Source organism: Pleurodeles waltl, chromosome 1_2 (assembly GCF_031143425.1).
Source record: "Pleurodeles waltl isolate 20211129_DDA chromosome 1_2, aPleWal1.hap1.20221129, whole genome shotgun sequence".
Lineage (NCBI taxonomy): Eukaryota > Metazoa > Chordata > Amphibia > Caudata > Salamandridae > Pleurodeles > Pleurodeles waltl.
In genome coordinates, this window is record NC_090437.1 from 702,850,033 (window position 1) to 702,868,705 (window position 18,673).

At 39.2% G+C, this 18,673-nt stretch overlaps 1 protein-coding gene across 1 annotated transcript in view; it reads right to left on the reverse strand.

The window, feature by feature from the left end:
- Window positions 1–18,673, reverse strand: part of TMEM154 (transmembrane protein 154) — an 86,218-nt gene that overhangs the window by 40,629 nt on the left and 26,916 nt on the right. The window contains exon 3 of the mRNA XM_069242691.1: window positions 8,426–8,453. Within this exon, the coding sequence (XP_069098792.1) occupies window positions 8,426–8,453 (28 nt within the window). The remainder of the gene's footprint in view (window positions 1–8,425; window positions 8,454–18,673) is intronic.

The following is an 18,673-nucleotide window of genomic DNA, read 5'->3' on the forward strand; positions in this document are numbered from 1 at the left end:
AATGCTGGCACTGCCCAGTGATAATTTCTAGCTTATTTGAAAACAACCTTAGCATTCTGGGGTTAGGGCAACCATGACAAAATTCTGACCCCATCATACAGTAGGTAATTTTTGACATAAGTGTCTCTCTTGGTATCTGGACAGCACTAATGGAAAAATTGTGGCACTGGTATACTGTATGTTGTTTTTGATCTAAGGGGCATCTGTGACACACGTGGGGAGGGGCATCCATGTCAATATGCTGACCCTGGCATAACTACGTTAATTTTGGACATATGGGGGCACATACAGCACATTCTGAAAAAAATGAGTTTACTTTTGATCTTGACTCTTGTCTTGCACACCATGAAGGGAGAATATTTAATGAATGCCTTTTCAGAGCATATCCCTTTTAAACACATGGATGTCATAATTCTGCTTTAAAATGCACTATTTGACCCTATTAATTTTCAAAATGTTCATGGAAGCCCCTTAGAAGAGGTCAGTTCCACTGGCTTCACTCCCTGACTATAATTCAGGCAAGTATTACACACACACACTTCACCAGTCACCCTTGCAAGAACAGAAGGTAAACAGAGTCTTGATGAGTATTTTTTTCTGCAGCTCTCAGTGGGACCAGGACATTTCATTTAGATTTTGTAAACTAAAGGATTTCAGCAGTGCATGAACACTCTAATTAAATTTGAAAAAAAATAAAAAGCAAACCATTTTTTGAACAAGCTGTTGCTTTATTAATGTATGTAAATGTGTGTGAATAAAACCTTCACCACCATGCTTTGCACAAGCGGTACTGATGTGCAAATGATAATGAATCAAACTGTATTGAAAATAAGGAACAATTTAAGCAGTTCATATTTGTTATATGGTGCATATCAATTAATATATGTGAAGTTAACATACTATTGCTTTTTTTAAATATCTTTTTTTTTCGTTCCCTATGATGTATTAATGCATTTCATATTGTGCCAGAGAGTAGGGAAATTAATAAACATGCCTCTTTGTGGTGCAAATGATTTAGGCTCGCGGCACTGCTCAGTGTTCAGAGGTACTATATTCTCTCCACAAAAACACATATTTCTTCAGGCAATACAAAGAGAAAGGAGGAAGATTACAATGGCATATCATATCAGTAGCCTAAGGTTCAGTGGCATCACTTCCTGGGAAGATTCAGGGTCAAAGGTCATGATGATGTCACTTCCTGTGATATTATTAACGTCAAAATATGTGAAATGTCACTTCTGCTACCCTAGCATTTTGGTGAATCGACGTCCTTGGGTAATACAGGGAGTGCAGAATTATTAGGCAAATGTGTATTTTGACCACATCATCCTCTTTATGCATGTTGTCTTACTCCAAGCTGTATAGGCTCGAAAGCCTACTACCAATTAAGCATATTAGGTGATGTGCATCTCTGTAATGAGAAGGGGTGTGGTCTAATGACATCAACACCCTATATCAGGTGTGCATAATTATTAGGCAACTTCCTTTCCTTTGGCAAAATGGGTCAAAAGAAGGACTTGACAGGCTCAGAAAAGTCAAAAATAGTGAGATATCTTGCAGAGGGATGCAGCACTCTTAAAATTGCAAAGCTTCTGAAGCGTGATCATCGAACAATCAAGCGTTTCATTCAAAATAGTCAACAGGGTCGCAAGAAGCGTGTGGAAAAACCAAGGCGCAAAATAACTGCCCATGAACTGAGAAAAGTCAAGCGTGCAGCTGCCACGATGCCACTTGCCACCAGTTTGGCCATATTTCAGAGCTGCAACATCACTGGAGTGCCCAAAAGCACAAGGTGTGCAATACTCAGAGACATGGCCAAGGTAAGAAAGGCTGAAAGACGACCACCACTGAACAAGACACACAAGCTGAAACGTCAAGACTGGGCCAAGAAATATCTCAAGACTGATTTTTCTAAGGTTTTATGGACTGATGAAATGAGAGTGAGTCTTGATGGGCCAGATGGATGGGCCCGTGGCTGGATTGGTAAAGGGCAGAGAGCTCCAGTCCGACTCAGACGCCAGCAAGGTGGAGGTGGAGTACTGGTTTGGGCTGGTATCATCAAAGATGAGCTTGTGGGGCCTTTTCGGGTTGAGGATGGAGTCAAGCTCAACTCCCAGTCCTACTGCCAGTTCCTGGAAGACACCTTCTTCAAGCAGTGGTACAGGAAGAAGTCTGCATCCTTCAAGAAAAACATGATTTTCATGCAGGACAATGCTACATCACACGCGTCCAAGTACTCCACAGCGTGGCTGGCAAGAAAGGGTATAAAAGAAGGAAATCTAATGACATGGCCTCCTTGTTCACCTGATCTGAACCCCATTGAGAACCTGTGGTCCATCATCAAATGTGAGATTTACAAGGAGGGAAAACAGTACACCTCTCTGAACAGTGTCTGGGAGGCTGTGGTTGCTGCTGCACGCAATGCTGATGGTGAACAGATCAAAACACTGACAGAATCCATGGATGGCAGGCTTTTGAGTGTCCTTGCAAAGAAAGGTGGCTATATTGGTCACTGATTTGTTTTTGTTTTGTTTTTGAATGTCAGAAATGTATATTTGTGAATGTTGAGATGTTATATTGGTTTCACTGGTAATGATAAATAATTGAAATGGGTATATATTTTTTTTTGTTAAGTTGCCTAATAATTATGCACAGTGATAGTCACCTGCACACACAGATATCCCCCTAACATAGCTAAAACTAACAACAAACTAAAAACTACTTCCAAAAATATTCAGTTTTGATATTAATGAGTTTTTTGGGTTCATTGAGAACATGGTTGTTGTTCAATAATAAAATTAATCCTCAAAAATACAACTTGCCTAATAATTCTGCACTCCCTGTATATACAAAAGCGGTGAATTAGAGAGAGGAAAAGGAAGTGAGAGATTGGCAGAGGAACTTGAGGAAAAATATCGAGATGCAAGGTAGAGAGCACACACAAAATGGGAAGAAGTATACAAAAAAGGGCCAGATAAAGACTTTACTGTGGAAGAGAGAAAAGCAGATACAAACAGAGAAAGATAAACCGTGAGTTAGCAATATCTATAAAGAAAGATGTTGAGAGCAATAGTTGTGGTGGAGGAAGAGTGTTGGGATGGAGAAAAAGGTCCAGACAGGGATATGTGTTTGTGTGTTACAGAACGCCAGAGGAGTTGATGACTGAGAAAAGGGGTAGAGGTATAGAACTAAAGGTATCCAGAAATGAGTAAGATATATATAGGTGTGAAGATAATGAAACAGAATTAGACAACGATAAAGGGGAGGTGGAGAGATAGATTAGAGAACAAATGGCAAACTAAATAGAGAGGGACAGAGAGAAAAAGAGAGGGAAAGAGACACAGGTGGGGCAGAGAGAGGTGGGGGTAGGAATTAGAGAGATGAGGGCGAGTGGTGAGATAGAGAAAGGAATGAGAAATGAGTGAATGAGAGTTTGAGGAATGTAGTGGAGACATGGAGAGAGAGAGAGACAGAGGTGGGATAAAGAAAAACACAACTTTGTATGAGAAGTGAAGTAGATGGAGAAGAGGTTTGAGGAGGTCAGATGGGAAAGGTGCAGTGAGGTCAGTGAGTGGGATGGCAAAGAGAGAGAGTTGAGGTAGAAAGAGGGGCTTGCGAGTGATAGATCTTGATGTAGGCATACAGAAGGGTTATATATAGAGGTACGTTCATGACAGAAACAGATGAAGCTGAGAGAGGTACAGTGGATATATTGAGAGGGGTGTGAGGAAGTAAAAGGTGATGTAGAGAGAACTGAGATAGAGGTAGTGAGAGGGAGTTACAGTGGAAGAGGTGAGGTGAGGTGAAGTAAGGTGAGAGAAAAGACACAAAGATTTATTTTTCAATGTATTTGCCACTATCTGCCTGAGAGTGTGATGGATACGGCATGCACCCTATGGGGGAGAGATATTACCTTTTAGCACAGCCCTGCACAGCAAACAAAGTGGCTGTGCTGTTTTGCCCAAGTGGGAGACTGCAGGGCAGAACCATATTTATTACAAACGACCTGTTTATGCTTATTACCCCTGCACTGGCACACAAACAGGCAGCGTAACACTATGCAAAACTTTGCACTATGGTGCCAAGGTGTGTGCTTGCTCTCTGGAACATGATTTGCACAGGAAGCATAACCTTCAAGTACAAAATCCTATGCGTAGATACATTCAGAAACATCCCTGTACAGTGCAGCACACATGCAATGTGTGGAAAGTGTAGAGAGATTAAAATATTTCTCCATGTTAGGTTCTGCTTCAAGCAGGTGCTATTTTTTTAAGCTAAACCTAGACTAACTATTTTAGTATATTAGGGATTGCTTCAAAAACTATGGGTGCTTGTGCTAAACTGCCCAAATCACACCCAAGTACTGTTCCCATGACAAAAAGTGGCATAAGCACTATTTGAACTGAGAAATTGCACCTTTCACGCGCAAAATCCCTTTCATGCAGGAAAGTAAATAGCCTTGTATGAGTTTGCATTGCTTTCATTCACTCTGTGTGGCTTTACCCCATGCAAACCCTTGGTAAATCTGGCTCCATGTTTCTGTTCAGCATGTTTGGCTCTTACATTAGAAGAATACATGTTTTATTCTTTTACGTACAATGTTACTATAGGAGGAATTTCAACTGTTCCCCTCAGTTTACCAGCAAGCCCCTTGGAAAGTGGGTTCATGGGAAATTGCTTGCGTTGGCCATCCATTAAAGCATCTCTGCTCCCAAGCCTGTGTGTATAGCTGTCAGGTAATTACGGGGCACAAATGAATGGACAGATTGCTTTTAGAAGCTAGGCACTCATAAACAAAGAACGAAGTGAAAGAAAGGTAGAGAGGAAAGGGAAGAAAATAATAAAACCAAAGGAAGGAGAAAAAAGAAGAGAAGAAACAAATATGCTGATGGGTAAGTAGTGAAAGACTGTCTTTTAACCAAGCATTGGCAAAGCCAGTAAGAATGGGTTTAATTTGCTAATGCATGGAAGCAGAGCAGTAACACATTAAAGCCAGACAATTAAAATAAATAAAATCCAGGCTATACTAAAAAAGGACTTATCCTTCATTACAGTTGTGTTTTTCTTTCTATTTGAAGTGAAGGCTGGATGGCAAGGAAGCCTTCATTATAGCCCTTTGTATCTTCTAATGTTATAAATTAATTTCATAAATGAAAGAAGACTGAAAATTAAGGCTGACTTTCATGCAAAATTGTATTTTGCAAGTTTGCGCCGCTTTTGCATAAAAAAATGACGCAAATGCAGTGCTAAAAAAGTATCAATATGGGCCTCAGTGCCTGCATTTAGAACTGTTTCCAGCCTTTCTAGACCTCTGTTGCTCAATGAATTAGAATCCATGGTACTGAAAGTGCTTGGTTTTCGGATAGCAGTTTCCCCTCATATTTGTTGTTCAATGATTTATACATACTCAAGTATTATTATGAACCCTCTATATTAAGATACTCACTACTGTTTCAATGATTTACATTGTATTACTTTACAATAAAAATGTAAATGAAACAAGTCATGTTTCATTTCTGCATAGTGCTTAAGAGCAGAGGGCCTGATTCACAAAGGTAAACATACACTTTTGTGTAACTTTACAATTGTTTGCTATTTACAAAGGTATTTTATGAGTAGAATCTTTACAAATGCAGAGTCGCCATACATGAAAAGGTAGGACTATCCTACATTTGTACACGCGTAGACTCCACAGCTGCAAAGATACTATTTGTAAAAAACCTTTGCGAACAGCAGACAATCGTAAACTTACACAACAGTGTAAGTTTACCTTTGAGTCACCTCAGTACACTAATGATTCTCCCATCACACAGGCAACATTAAGAGACCATAAGCTAATGTGTCCTTGGTTTTTAGCTTACAACAGCACAATTTCTCCATGGGGCATATACACTTGAATTTTAAGGTGCCACAGAAATATGATGCACATGGACAACCCAGGGTCATGTGTAATTTAGATATAAAGCTATATGAGTGCAGAGACAATGCCTTATTGAGATTTTAATTCTACATTGACTGTGTTTATTTCACACCCAAGACTTCTACTCATTGCAGTAAGCTCTAATGGTGTAAGCAATCCTCAATGTCTATCAATTAAAAGTCAATAAACATGGATTAATGGGGCAACCACAATTGTTGAAAACTACCTCGAAAGGGGTTGCATTATACTTAGAGTTTCTGGCTTCCAATTAAAACAAATTATAACAGATAAAACACCACCCAAGGGAATATTTATGTTTCAGTAGAAACTGAAATACACCAAATTGTGCTTCCCCTTTTTCACTGATGTGGCACCTTGTGTTGTCAAAATGTATAAATGCAGCCCGTAGCACTTTTTTATGATGGATACTTCTGCTATGACCCACTTGGGCCCCTGTGGACATTTGCAAGGTCCAGGTACCCCCTAGGACTTACTTTCACTACTGACTTACATTATATTGATTCAGCTCACTATTCACTGCATGTTGATGCACAGTGGCCAGCACCAGCATGTTCACAGAACAAAGAGCACCTCTGTGATTACACTCTTTGGCATTATAAATGGATCAAAGTACGTTCTGTAAGCTCAGGTAAGAGGACTGTGGCAACAAAGATCATTGAACATATAGATGCCCCCAGATTCAAAGTCCTCCCTATAACACGACACTCAGCACTACTGCTCTTAGATTTACATTGTGGTTGTCTAAAAAACATGCTTTTAGGAGTTTCATCCCTTCATATAGAAGGCTGAGGGTCCATATTATGAACAGATTCAATCTGCATGCTCCATGGAAAGAGGTCCGAGATCTGGTTTTGGTGAAACTGCAATGCTTTTCGTGCATAATTTAACTCTTCAAATTTGAGTTAGTGTATAAGATGTAGACAGAACAGTTAGAACTTTCCTATTGTGTGCTGCAGGTGGGTGCAATTTCAGCAAAAACAGATACATGGACCTATTCTGAACCTGCACATTAACCTAGATTTAGCTCCAGGGTCACCTAGTTCAACTTACATTCATATTGTTCCATGGGAAAAAGAAACTTGGAACGTATGGTACTTAAACAAAACCTGACACTTGGCAATATCACCTGTGCAAAACACTGCAACCACACTGAATGGAAACATATTGAGCTGAGTGTTTTCATTCCCACAAGTTGGAAAATGCACTATGAAAGTACACACTGCACAGAATACAAAGGCAAAGTGCTTTGAGCAACCATCACAAATGCCCAAATGGAACACAGCTCCCCTCATAGTTTAAAAAAAAAACACAGACCTACTAACCTCCTTGGTAAAAATCAATACTTGAAGGTCCTCAAATATGCCAGAAGGCCCACCTACGTGGACCAAACATAATTCTTGTAGAGAAATACACATGCAAATAACTCAAGGCGTGCTGCAGGTGCTGAAACGTCTTTGCTACCTTAGCTGCTACTTCTTGCAGTAACACAGTTTGCTCTCACTAAAGTCTCTGTAGCTAAGAGTGTATGCATAATACGTCTCCAGCAAGCTTCTCCACTATGACCAGATGGGATGGAATACCCAGGGGCAGCAGGAAGCTGTGCAAAATACCCACCATTAACCCTTTATCTGCTGTAATCAAATCGTAATGTGTGAAAACATGTTGGCATTCCTGCATGTCCTTGACATGGGGTGGTGCTGGACTGCTGCAAAGAGAAGTTTGAGTACTGGGAAATTGAACAGGCAGGGAGTAAGCAAAATAAAAAAAATACTTGAAAGAACACCTTAAAAAGAAGGATACAAAGAAGGGAGTTAAGATCAGAAACGAATGTATGAATAATTGACAACAGGAATGAATGAAGGAAGAAAGGACATGAAAGCAAATTTCTTTTCACGCACTGAATAAACACAGTACCTCTGATTATTTACGGAGCAAAAAAGAATAAACACTGAAAACCACTGATTTGTACAATTTCTCAAAACATTAGAAAACACTGAAAAACCTCACCAAAATTCTACAACAAATAGAAACTGAAAACAGGCTAACAATTACGTCTTACAAAAATATTGTATCCACTAGATCACCAGGCACTATATCGTTAAGCAGGTATCTGTTTACTGTGCTCAACTGCACTTTCACTTAACTTGATGATATTGTCAGTCAAGGTAGTGGATGCAATATTTTTGTCATGCAACACACCACATGTGATTCAGTGTCCCCCTCCCCCTCCGCTGTCAAAAGACAGTCAATTCATCCATGGCTTTTCAGGTCTTGCTGTGGCTGGACGCATGGATTGAGGTGTGACATTCAAGGGTGATCTCGCTCACATAACATAGTTAAGCTTTGATTATTCAACTACAAGTAGTGATTGCTTTGGAGGCTATGCTAATTTCTACTGCGGTGTATTTCAGATACATAGTCATTATGGCCCACAAAATGCATAAAGTATTATGGCCAAAAACGATTTTGTTTTATATATTTTACCTTTTAACATCTTCAATTTCAGAATTTTCTGAAATACAAACAAAAAAAGGGATTACACAGGAAATATTAAAACACAGAAGCATGCATGCATAAATACAGTATTTGGCATGTGTGCAATGGTACAAATATAGTTACCTTTGTTATATGGTTCAGCTGGCAATCAGTGATACTTAATTATTCCCTCCTGGTTTTGGTTTACCACTATGTGCATGTACGTACCTAATGATTCTTATGGTAATGCACAACTCATACATAATGCTTAACAGAAGCAATATATGATCATGTTTGTTTTGCTTAAAATATGCACACTGGGTAACAAAATTGCTTCTAGGTACTGAGGTATCAGATGGTATGTGTTGTGACATTCAATACACACATTGCAACTAGAACATTAAGCAAGCAAAGAGAGGCATATAAATTGGAGTGAGGGACGATAAAATATATACATGGATGAATGGGAAGCTGTGAGGGGTTGATCATGGAGGAAGATACGCAATAATCCACAAGACTGATGTTTTCTACATCAAAGTTCAAAGTGACGTTGCACAATAGAGTGAAGCTCGAATGGTCGGTGTAGTTGGAATTCTAGCTTTTGCTTCTAAGTCTCACTCAAACAGGATATTGGGATCTTCTATTCTGGGAAATATTCTACTAGATCTGTTAAGTGGGGCGTTCATTGTAGATTGGCAAACTTGTTTTTTTCTCTTTAACTATTGTATAAGGCCTTCTACTGTGCTCTTTTGGTGTTTGTTTGTTTTTTCGAGCACACAGAGGTTATCACGTTTTCTATCTTAACTCAGTGACCCACCTGATCAAACCTAACCACGAAACCAGGAGATTCATTTGAATGTTAACACTGTAGTTAACCATCCAAATATTTTCCCCATCGAATCCCCTCTCTTTGTCTGAATACAGCTTTATGCCTCTTTAATAAATGCCAGTGTCCCACCTAAATCCCGCTACTAAGAAGAGTGGAACTTTTGATCTACTCGTAGTTGTTTGTTAAAGCACAGATGTTGTTGCTGGCTAACGTGGTGCTGTGCTCTGCCTCGGAATTCAGTTTATCTTACCTTTCCCCATCAGGTGACTCCAGTCAATGCCTTAACACCTCAGGGCTGCCTATGGGATTACATATCAGACCTATCTACCAAGTCATCTCACATTTGCTATAAAATCCAAAATTATGCTGTCAAAATGTGCCTTACGAATAATAGTTACAATCACATCTTGCCTGGATTACAAACAATAAAGTCTCTACCAGACTAGCGGGGTTATTACAACTTTGGAGGAGGTGTTAATCCGTCCCAAATGTGACAGATATACCACCAGCCGTATTACGAGTTGCATAGGATATAATGGACTCGTAATACGGATGGTGGTATATCCGTCACTTTACCGTCACTTTTGGGACGGATTAACACCTCCTCCAAAGTTGTAATAACCCCCTAGGTGTTTCAGGGCCCAGTTCTCTCTGCATTGTTCACAGAGCATGTGGATGATTTAGAATCTCAATTTCTAAAAATGAAATTTGAGAAACTCCAGCCTTGTTGCACTTTAAGGTCAGAGTTGCAGTGATTCATAAATTCCATCGCTCCATGTGTGGAGATCACACATGCAAATAGCTCTGGAATTTGGTGCTGACTCTACTCTCAATGAAGGCAAGCCTGCTGAAATTTTAGAAAGTTCTGATGACCTTGTTGTACAATCATTCCTGGTAGCTCCTGGCCTTTCCCATGCTTTCTTTGTTTCTTGCTCTAGCATATTTGAGGGGTAAATACTCTCTCCTAAAATCCCTAACTGCTTAACATAAAATCATGCTACCCAACTAATACTATGGTGCAAATATGAAGAACATATGAAGAACATATCAATTCTAAAATCTTCATACCAATAATATATTAATTCTAAGATGTACTAATTCATAACTGTCAACCAAATCTCATAGTCCATAAAAGGTGCTACTGATATTACACAATAAACTATTATGAAATTATCAAATATTTATCTATAATCACTTTTATTATTACTATCACTACTTGAACATCCTTGCATGGTAATAACATAATTACCTCGGAACTCTAGGTCTGGGTTGTGTGAATTCAGTCTTTGTGACCCTAGCTTCTGGGCAAAAAACGGAGACATTACAGGCAGGTTCACAGACTTCCCTAACAATCTTGGGCTAAGAGCATTTAGCTCTTCTCTATAAACAGCTCTTACGGCCTTCTTATGTCTCGGTCTCCATGACCACACAGCTACAATGTGCTCCAAGCATCAGAGTGACAGGATATGGCAGCAGACTAGATACTGCACCGGTCTAGGGCTTCTGAGAGCTAGCCAAGCTGACCCAGGCTTGGCAATACCTAAGGATTTACTTTGACCTCATTGATACAACTTTAAAGTGTAGCAATTTTAAGCTTACATCAAGGTGCTCCACATACATGTTTTCTATGCTAAATGGGAAACCACTTGTGAGTAAGAAGGGAAAAATGGGAACCGCATGCCAGGGTTGAAGGTAGTGGTCTTCCATGGTCTTTGTGAGAAAATATATAGCATTATAGAGGGGTAACATAGAATAACAGGAATATTATTTACCAAGTGGTTTTGAGTAAATTAAATAGAACAGAGAGAAGTTCGAGTTCTCTAGGGTGTCACTCACAACCCAGAGGAGAAAACATCCACGATATTAACTTATTACTCATAAAATGTTATGTATTGCCCCCAAAATCATCTTCTGCTGCTTTAAACTGCTGCATGCGGCAGACGAGTAATGGGAGAGCCATAGATAACATGGCCTCCCGCCCTATCCCAAAAAAACACTTGGCCTCTTTCCACCCACTGCAAAAAGAACAAGTGATGGACGGAATGCTGAACAATGTCAGACATTCACCCCAGTACACAGATCTGGGCCTAAATTCATCGTTTTTTTGCCACCCATGCCTTTTCAGTTTGGATTCAGCCATGTGCAGATCAGTCTTGACCCTGTTCCCCATGACACCTGTCACCTTCTGTACCTTCCCTCCACTGCCCTCTCCTTCCGAAGCCGTACTCTCTGTTCTTCAGATGTGCACTGACAGGCTCAATATGAGCCTTATCAGAGCAGGATGGAATTTCTTTATGACGTAGTAGTAGTGAGAATTTTTTCTTTGTCTCTGTTGCTACATCACATCAGTGAATAACCAAATTTGGAATCTGGCATTGACACTAATGGTGCTCAGCGAGAGCCATATATAACAAGTGTTCTACCACCTGGCTAACTGAGAAAGTTAATAGCACATCTTAGTGTATGGCGAGGCACAGAATTCAACTGAGGCTTTTTTCAGGAAGGTCATTCACCACTAGCTACCTCAAATAAAGTTAAAACTATAAATAACATCGTAATGGTGCTGACTGAACAAAAGGCACTTTTATCCTACATGAAATTTAGAAGCAAGACCTCACCAAACTAACTCCAGAATTGTAAGCTTCATTAAAGGTTGTCTATATGACTGTGTATATGAGAGAGATATTCAAAACCGGTCTGCCAATAAAGTATTTGGATTTACTAGAGAAAGACGAAAAGCATGTTGAAGGTGAGAGAAAGCCTGACTTTTGGTGCTTGTAGATTATATCTTATTCTGGTCGAGGTATGTTAAATTATTAAGATACTGATGTGCATTGCATTCAACCAAGGATGACGGGTTAGACATTTACTAGTTTACGAGTTAGTAAAACACCAGGCATTTTTCAGATTGATTTAGAGCAGTGTGGGGATGATGTTATAAGCAGTGGAGAGCTTAACTAGCAGTTGCCAAATTTTGGATGCCATGCAATGCTTTTATGATTTCAATTCCATAAATTGTGTCTTAAGAATTTGGTTTAAAAAACTATTTTAAGGGAGGGTTTTAATAAATATATAATACATTGTTTATTTAAATATTCATATAGGTAGTCAACAAAGACAGTGGGTGACAAGGAAAACAACAATTCTCTATAAAGCCAAGCCTTAATGTGTGACCAGTAGTACAGTGATAATTTATTCAACATGAAGTATCTTCATTATGTCGAACATTGGTACTTTGCAAAAAAAAACAAGAATCCACAAAAATGTCAATTATGTAATTTAGGAGCGCAGTATATGGAACAAGTTCTATTTATTTGCCTGGCATTAAGAACATTTCTAAAACCTCTATTCCTAACAACTAAACTTTGGATGCCATGCAATGTTTTTATGATTCCAATTCCATAAATTATGTCCTTCAAGTTGCATACATTCTTAAAATCATTTTAAATATGGCGTATGGCATTTGGATTCAGTGAAATCTATATTTTAATGCTAATTAAGTAAAGGTGAAAAGAGTGTTAATTCACTCATTGACAAATTCGAAATAAGGGTGATTGGCATCATGTGTGAGGCATATGCAGTCAAAGGAGAGAGATCAGTATTGTCTATCTATGTGCTTTTAAAAGCAGCTCTTGGTGACAAGGTTATGGATACACAATGGTGACAAATTCTTCATTCCTGATGCAGACCTTAAACACAAAGTGCACTAATTGAAAGATTTGCAAATGTGCATATAAGTTCTCATTTCCAACAGTGTGACGTCCACGAATTCTGTGAGAATTAGTTTCAGACATGCCATATTTCGCAGTCTAGTTCCCCCCAAATTCCATATTTGTAGAGGCCTTTGCTTGAGTACAAATGTCATGTGTGGGCAGTGCCCAAGAGGTTGAAATACCATTTTCCAACCCAGTGCATTAAATAGCAGCTCGGTACTGGCAGACGTTGTGAGTACACAAATGCCAGAAACAGATTTAAAAAGTGCAGTTTTTAATACCTGATAACTTCGTGTGAATATGAGCAAACCTGAACTGTATTGAGCCAAACTCATTTTACCTGTCGACTTCATCAGTCAAAGACTGTATTGAATTGATAGAGATTGGCAAAGGTGCTGGAGCACAAACAGACTAGATGTAAAAAAGAATTTTTGCAGTCGCAAACAGCCCGATTCTCAGAATTTGGCTGTTTGTGAATGCAAAAAGGCTGTATCTAATGTATCAAACCCACCTTGCGAATCATTAATGAAGCGCAATTTGGGTTTGCCGCCAAATAGTGTTTTGGTATTTGAAAGGGTGTGTGTAGGGCCTCTCTTCCAAATATCAAAACGTAGTGGTATGTACTAATGTTTTTGCGACACAAAACGTTTGTACATTACCACCAACTCAAATAGAGTTGTAAATTGACAGAGTTTTCTTGTTTTGGAGATTTTGGCCTGAAAGCTCTATCTACCCTAAAAGACAACTTTCCGCTATGCTATCATATACCTTATCTTGTAATGTCTCTGTTGCCCTTCTGTATAATCAAACGGAGGGACAAGAGATTACATGGAGGGCTGCTACACAGTGTATGAACTTTGCAAGTTTTGCAACTTCAAAGGTATTAATGCTCTAATGCAGGACTTCTTAACCTGTGGTCCAGGGTCCACGGCGCCTACTCGGGGGGTCCGCAACTGCAGAGAAAATAAAGAGGTAAAATGTAAAATTGAAAATGTTAAAATATTCCATAAATGTGAAGAGATTTGAAATTGGAAGCTAAAAATTAAATTGGTGTCCTCAGATTGATTTCTAGGAGCAGTGCAAAAACATCAGACAGAAAACAGTTTGGTCAACTGGTGGCCTTTAGAAAAGCCCTAACCTTGCCATTAAAACTAACATTTTGATTTTTATAACTGTTTTTGAATTAAGCTTACAAATTAGATAACATATTTCATCATTTGTGTATTTGTTTAATGAATGCATATTTCTGTATTTTGGTGTAAAGTTTTTGGGTGCAAAATTGCTTAAGCATGGGTCCCTCCTTTCCAGTAATTACTCACTGGGTGTGGGTCAGGATTCCAATAATGATTCAGTGGGGGTCTGTGGATTCTAGTGATGATTAAATAGGGGGGCCACAAAAGTCAAAAGGTCAAGGACCACCATTCTATGGTACTTTGGGCCTGATTTAGAGTTTGGTGGAGGGGGTTACTCCATCACAAAGATGACGATATCCCATCCGCCGTGTTACGATCCCATAATAGCCTATGGAGATAGTTATACGTTGCACGGGATATTCGTCACTTTTGAGTAACCCATCCGCCAAAGTCTAAATCAGGCCCTTAATCATACAATGGACTATAAACGCTGTGCTTAGCATAATCTTTTCAGAATATGCCTATGAAGATCATCTCTTCTCACCACTCTTGAAGGCCAGATTCTCTTGCTCTGTTTGCATATCATGGTCTGCTTTCGATTGCTATTCCAAACCCTGCTATAGGAGGCCTGATCTTTGAAGATGGGTAGCCTGTATGATCTTTGCAATCTAATTCAAATACAAGAGTAAAAAAATCAGTACACTTTAATTAATACTTTCGAAAAGCTAACTGGGTATTTCAAAACTGAGGAACTAATTAGAACGCCATTCTGTCTTGAGGGAGCTCTCGAGGATGGCGAGCTTCCCCCGAACTGGTTTGCGGTGGTGAGGGCCATACATGAGACTGCGAATAGCTCAAGTAAGTTTACCAGCAGCCGTTAGTTAGCTGTCGCACATTAGTCAAATTCATATGGTGCCTTAGGCTAATTTTATGGTTGTTATAATGCTGCCCTTTGTTATTGTTTTTAACTTTTTGCATAGGATTTAGCCCATTCTGGATATTTTTTGGGAAGTTGCTATAGCATGAATAAATGGCATGCGTGTGTGTTTTGCCAGTTCCTTCCTTTAAGATCACATACTGATTTACTTTCTTGTAAATATGGGTCTTTATGAACCTTTAATCAGTGTTTTTTAAATTGTTCCTTCTAAGCATTGGTGCATGCCCTTGCCTATAGTCCTGAAGAGGCTTAGAGTTATGAGGCTGAAATGCATCAACCTCCCACACCGGGAGCTCGCATCACAAGATCTTCAAATTAAAAATTGCAAACTTTCTTCTATAGACCATAGCTCAAGCACTACAGAGACATTTGAGCCATCACCTCTATAAACTGGCCCTCCATCTTGTTCCTTTTCTCTAAGTGACCTGCCTGGGAATGGTACTTAGATTCCCAACAACAGATTCGACCATCTACTTTAATATATTGTACATTAAGCAAGGATTGTGCTTGATTTACTACTATGTGTTTGTTAAAAAAGCATGTTGTTCCTTTGAACCTCTTCTACAAAAGTTGAGTTTAAACACATGCTTCATCTTATTATCTATGTTACTCATTTATTTCACTCTGCATAGTAGTGCTGTTGTGTTCAAGCGATAAAATATTAACATGTTTATATATGAGATAACGTTTAAGTAATTAATTTAACATTCTGTCCTCCTTTTACTATTAACAATTAATGGGTTATTGTTTGACTATGATTGATTAATTCATCCCACTGGAACTACTGTTCTCACATATGGCCCATAACGTTAGACATCTGAGGTTTGCAAAAGTTAAACTTCCATTTTTAAGGCTTGAAAATAAATGCTTAATTTGATATTATAAGGGAAATCCCAAGTAATATGTGGGACCACCAAGGCATGGTAGTAGAGTTTCATAGGCAGAATACTCCCTAATGTAAATATTGACTCACAAATATTGTTTACAAACATATCACCCATTGGAGTTAATGATAATAAGATGATATTTCTGTAAACAATATTTAAGACATAATTATTATGTAAGACAATATTTCTAACTATGATATTTTGACACACAATCCTCATCAGAGTATCACAATGGGCACAACTATCAAAGTTTTACTCTACATCATGTAAAGTAGGAACACTTGTGCCCAAAAACACCTCTCACTGCCTCTGACCCACATTCTGATCCTAATCACCTATTAATATTGTTCAGGTAATGGACTGATGCCTATGGGAATCTCTGTGCCCCAGACTAACCCATAACGTGCCCCAAAGATTAAAACTCGGTAATAGTAACACTTATTTATCACTTATTGCTTTTTTCACTCTTTTGAAGGTCTGGCTTTCACACTTTTTCATTGAGATATTCATTTTAATCTCTGAAATACCAGTCTGTGATCAGAATACATTTTACTAGATGTAAGTCTGTAATTGTTAAAGTCTTGGAGAGATGCCGGCCTATGATTATTGAGCATCTTTCCACGACGGCGGTAAATAGTTGTTAAACATCTATCAAAGCCGTAGAAATGGCAACATGAAATTGTCCAACAGCAAGACACACCTATCGTGCAACCATTCATAGAGACAACAGATCATATTAGATAACTTTTTCACCCGTTTGTGTGCAACACAGGATCAACACCAAACAGTTGGCAAAATGAAGCTTTCCAAAAGTATCACACACTCTTCACACGTATCGACACTCATAGAGGTAAGTGGAAATACAAGACACTCCACCTGTACTGAAACCCTCATGCCATCAGCACGGCTACCGAGCCATACAATTGACCACAGGCTGCTCCTCCACAATATAATTAGCTGTACAAAAATAACTCTTGTGGAGCAAGACAAAGCACAGTCATATGGCCCCTCCTAGCCAGAAACAAAAGACACAGCAAAGTAGCTGTGCAAGTTCAGACACAATAAGACCACACACTGGCATTCCATTGAATCAATAGGAATCATATTTTAGCACCTTGTACAAAGTTACTCCAAGCTGCTGAAAAAGCTATGAATTCATATAAATGGCAGATATGTGCTCTACAATGCTGCTGCATGCCATGCCATGGATCTGCGGTCAGAGGACCGAGCCTGTGAGATATTTTGTTCTACACCTCACCCTACAAGAATTCTGGTTTCTGGGGGATAGGCCTGCTTTGCAAAGAGTAAGAGACCCGTGTGACTTGTAATTTCAAAAGTAGATTTCTTTCATAGAACTTTAGCCTGTTTTAAGATCTACATAATGTGGTTGATTCCTTTGTTGTGTGGCCTTGGCTATAGCTCTGTTCTATATAGTCAGAGCCCCTAACATCCCCAACTAACTGTAATAATAAAACTGACCACCCAGAAGTAGGAAATGGGGACTTGTGCTACAAAAATATGTACAGTAATTTGTAGGTTTGTAGAATGTATATTTAACACAAGATGAATATTCCGAGTAATTTGATCAGTTCCATTATTTGGTGCAGCACTTTGATATTTTGGACTTTGTCTGATGCTTGAAATAATGGAAAAGACAAGCTACTTATTAATCCCACACGTTGCTTATATTGGATAGTTTTACAATAAAAACGGAAATGTTCTTTGCAGCCACTAAATTTTGCTTAAGTTGTAAGTGCATCACATACATCAGTGAACTTAGGACCTCATTAGGAGTTTGGTGGACAGTTTTCATCATCCGCTGAACTTCCGACGGGGAGGTTGCCGCCACACTGGCAACCTCCCAACTGGACCCATTAACAGTTTCCCGCTAGGCCAGACTATCGGGAAACAGGCTACAGCATGAGAACAAGGTCGTAATACGCAGGGCAGCGCTGCTTGCAGTGCTGCCCTGGCGGATTAGGATCCTCGCCACCTCCAGACTGCTGGGATCCAAGATCCTAGTGGTGCTGGCAGTTCCCTGGAGGTTGGACCACCAGGGTTGTTATGTGGCTGTCTGACCACCGCATAGGCAATGGTCCACACTACCACCACGAGTGCGGAGTTCGTAAGATAGCCACACTCATAATGACACCCTAAATGTATAGGAATTTATTGGTGGACAATGGGTACTTTACTGACCTGTCCGAAACTAGGATGGACAACTTGCTGGATTGCTGTCTATTTAACATAAAGGCCCTTTGACAAAGTTGGGAATGTTGTGATCATTGATAAATGCATCTACATACAGGAGTTGATGAGGCAATTAAAAGGTTCTAACTGCTACTGTAATGTCACTTGCAATGAATGGAAGCGTATGGTTCAAAAATACTGTGAACAACTGGAGAGTCATAAATGCAAGGTTTTAACTGAACTAGAAAAATGTCAGTTCCTTAAACTCTCACATCCTTTGATACCAACAGTTTACTTCTATCTAAAGACCAGTAAACGTACAACCATAACCCCAGGTAGACCTAAAGTCTTTTCTAACAACAGTCTGTTAAAGACGTCATAATACATTTACCACTTTCTAGCACCTCATGTCTGTGGCCTAGCCTCTTATATTAGAGACACCAACGGCTATACAAGGTCAAACACATATCTAGGTGACACAATTAAACAATGATTACAATACACATACCCTAATTTTATGCTTGTATCTCACATCCCAAAGGTTTGCAGATATTTCCTGAGATCCTAA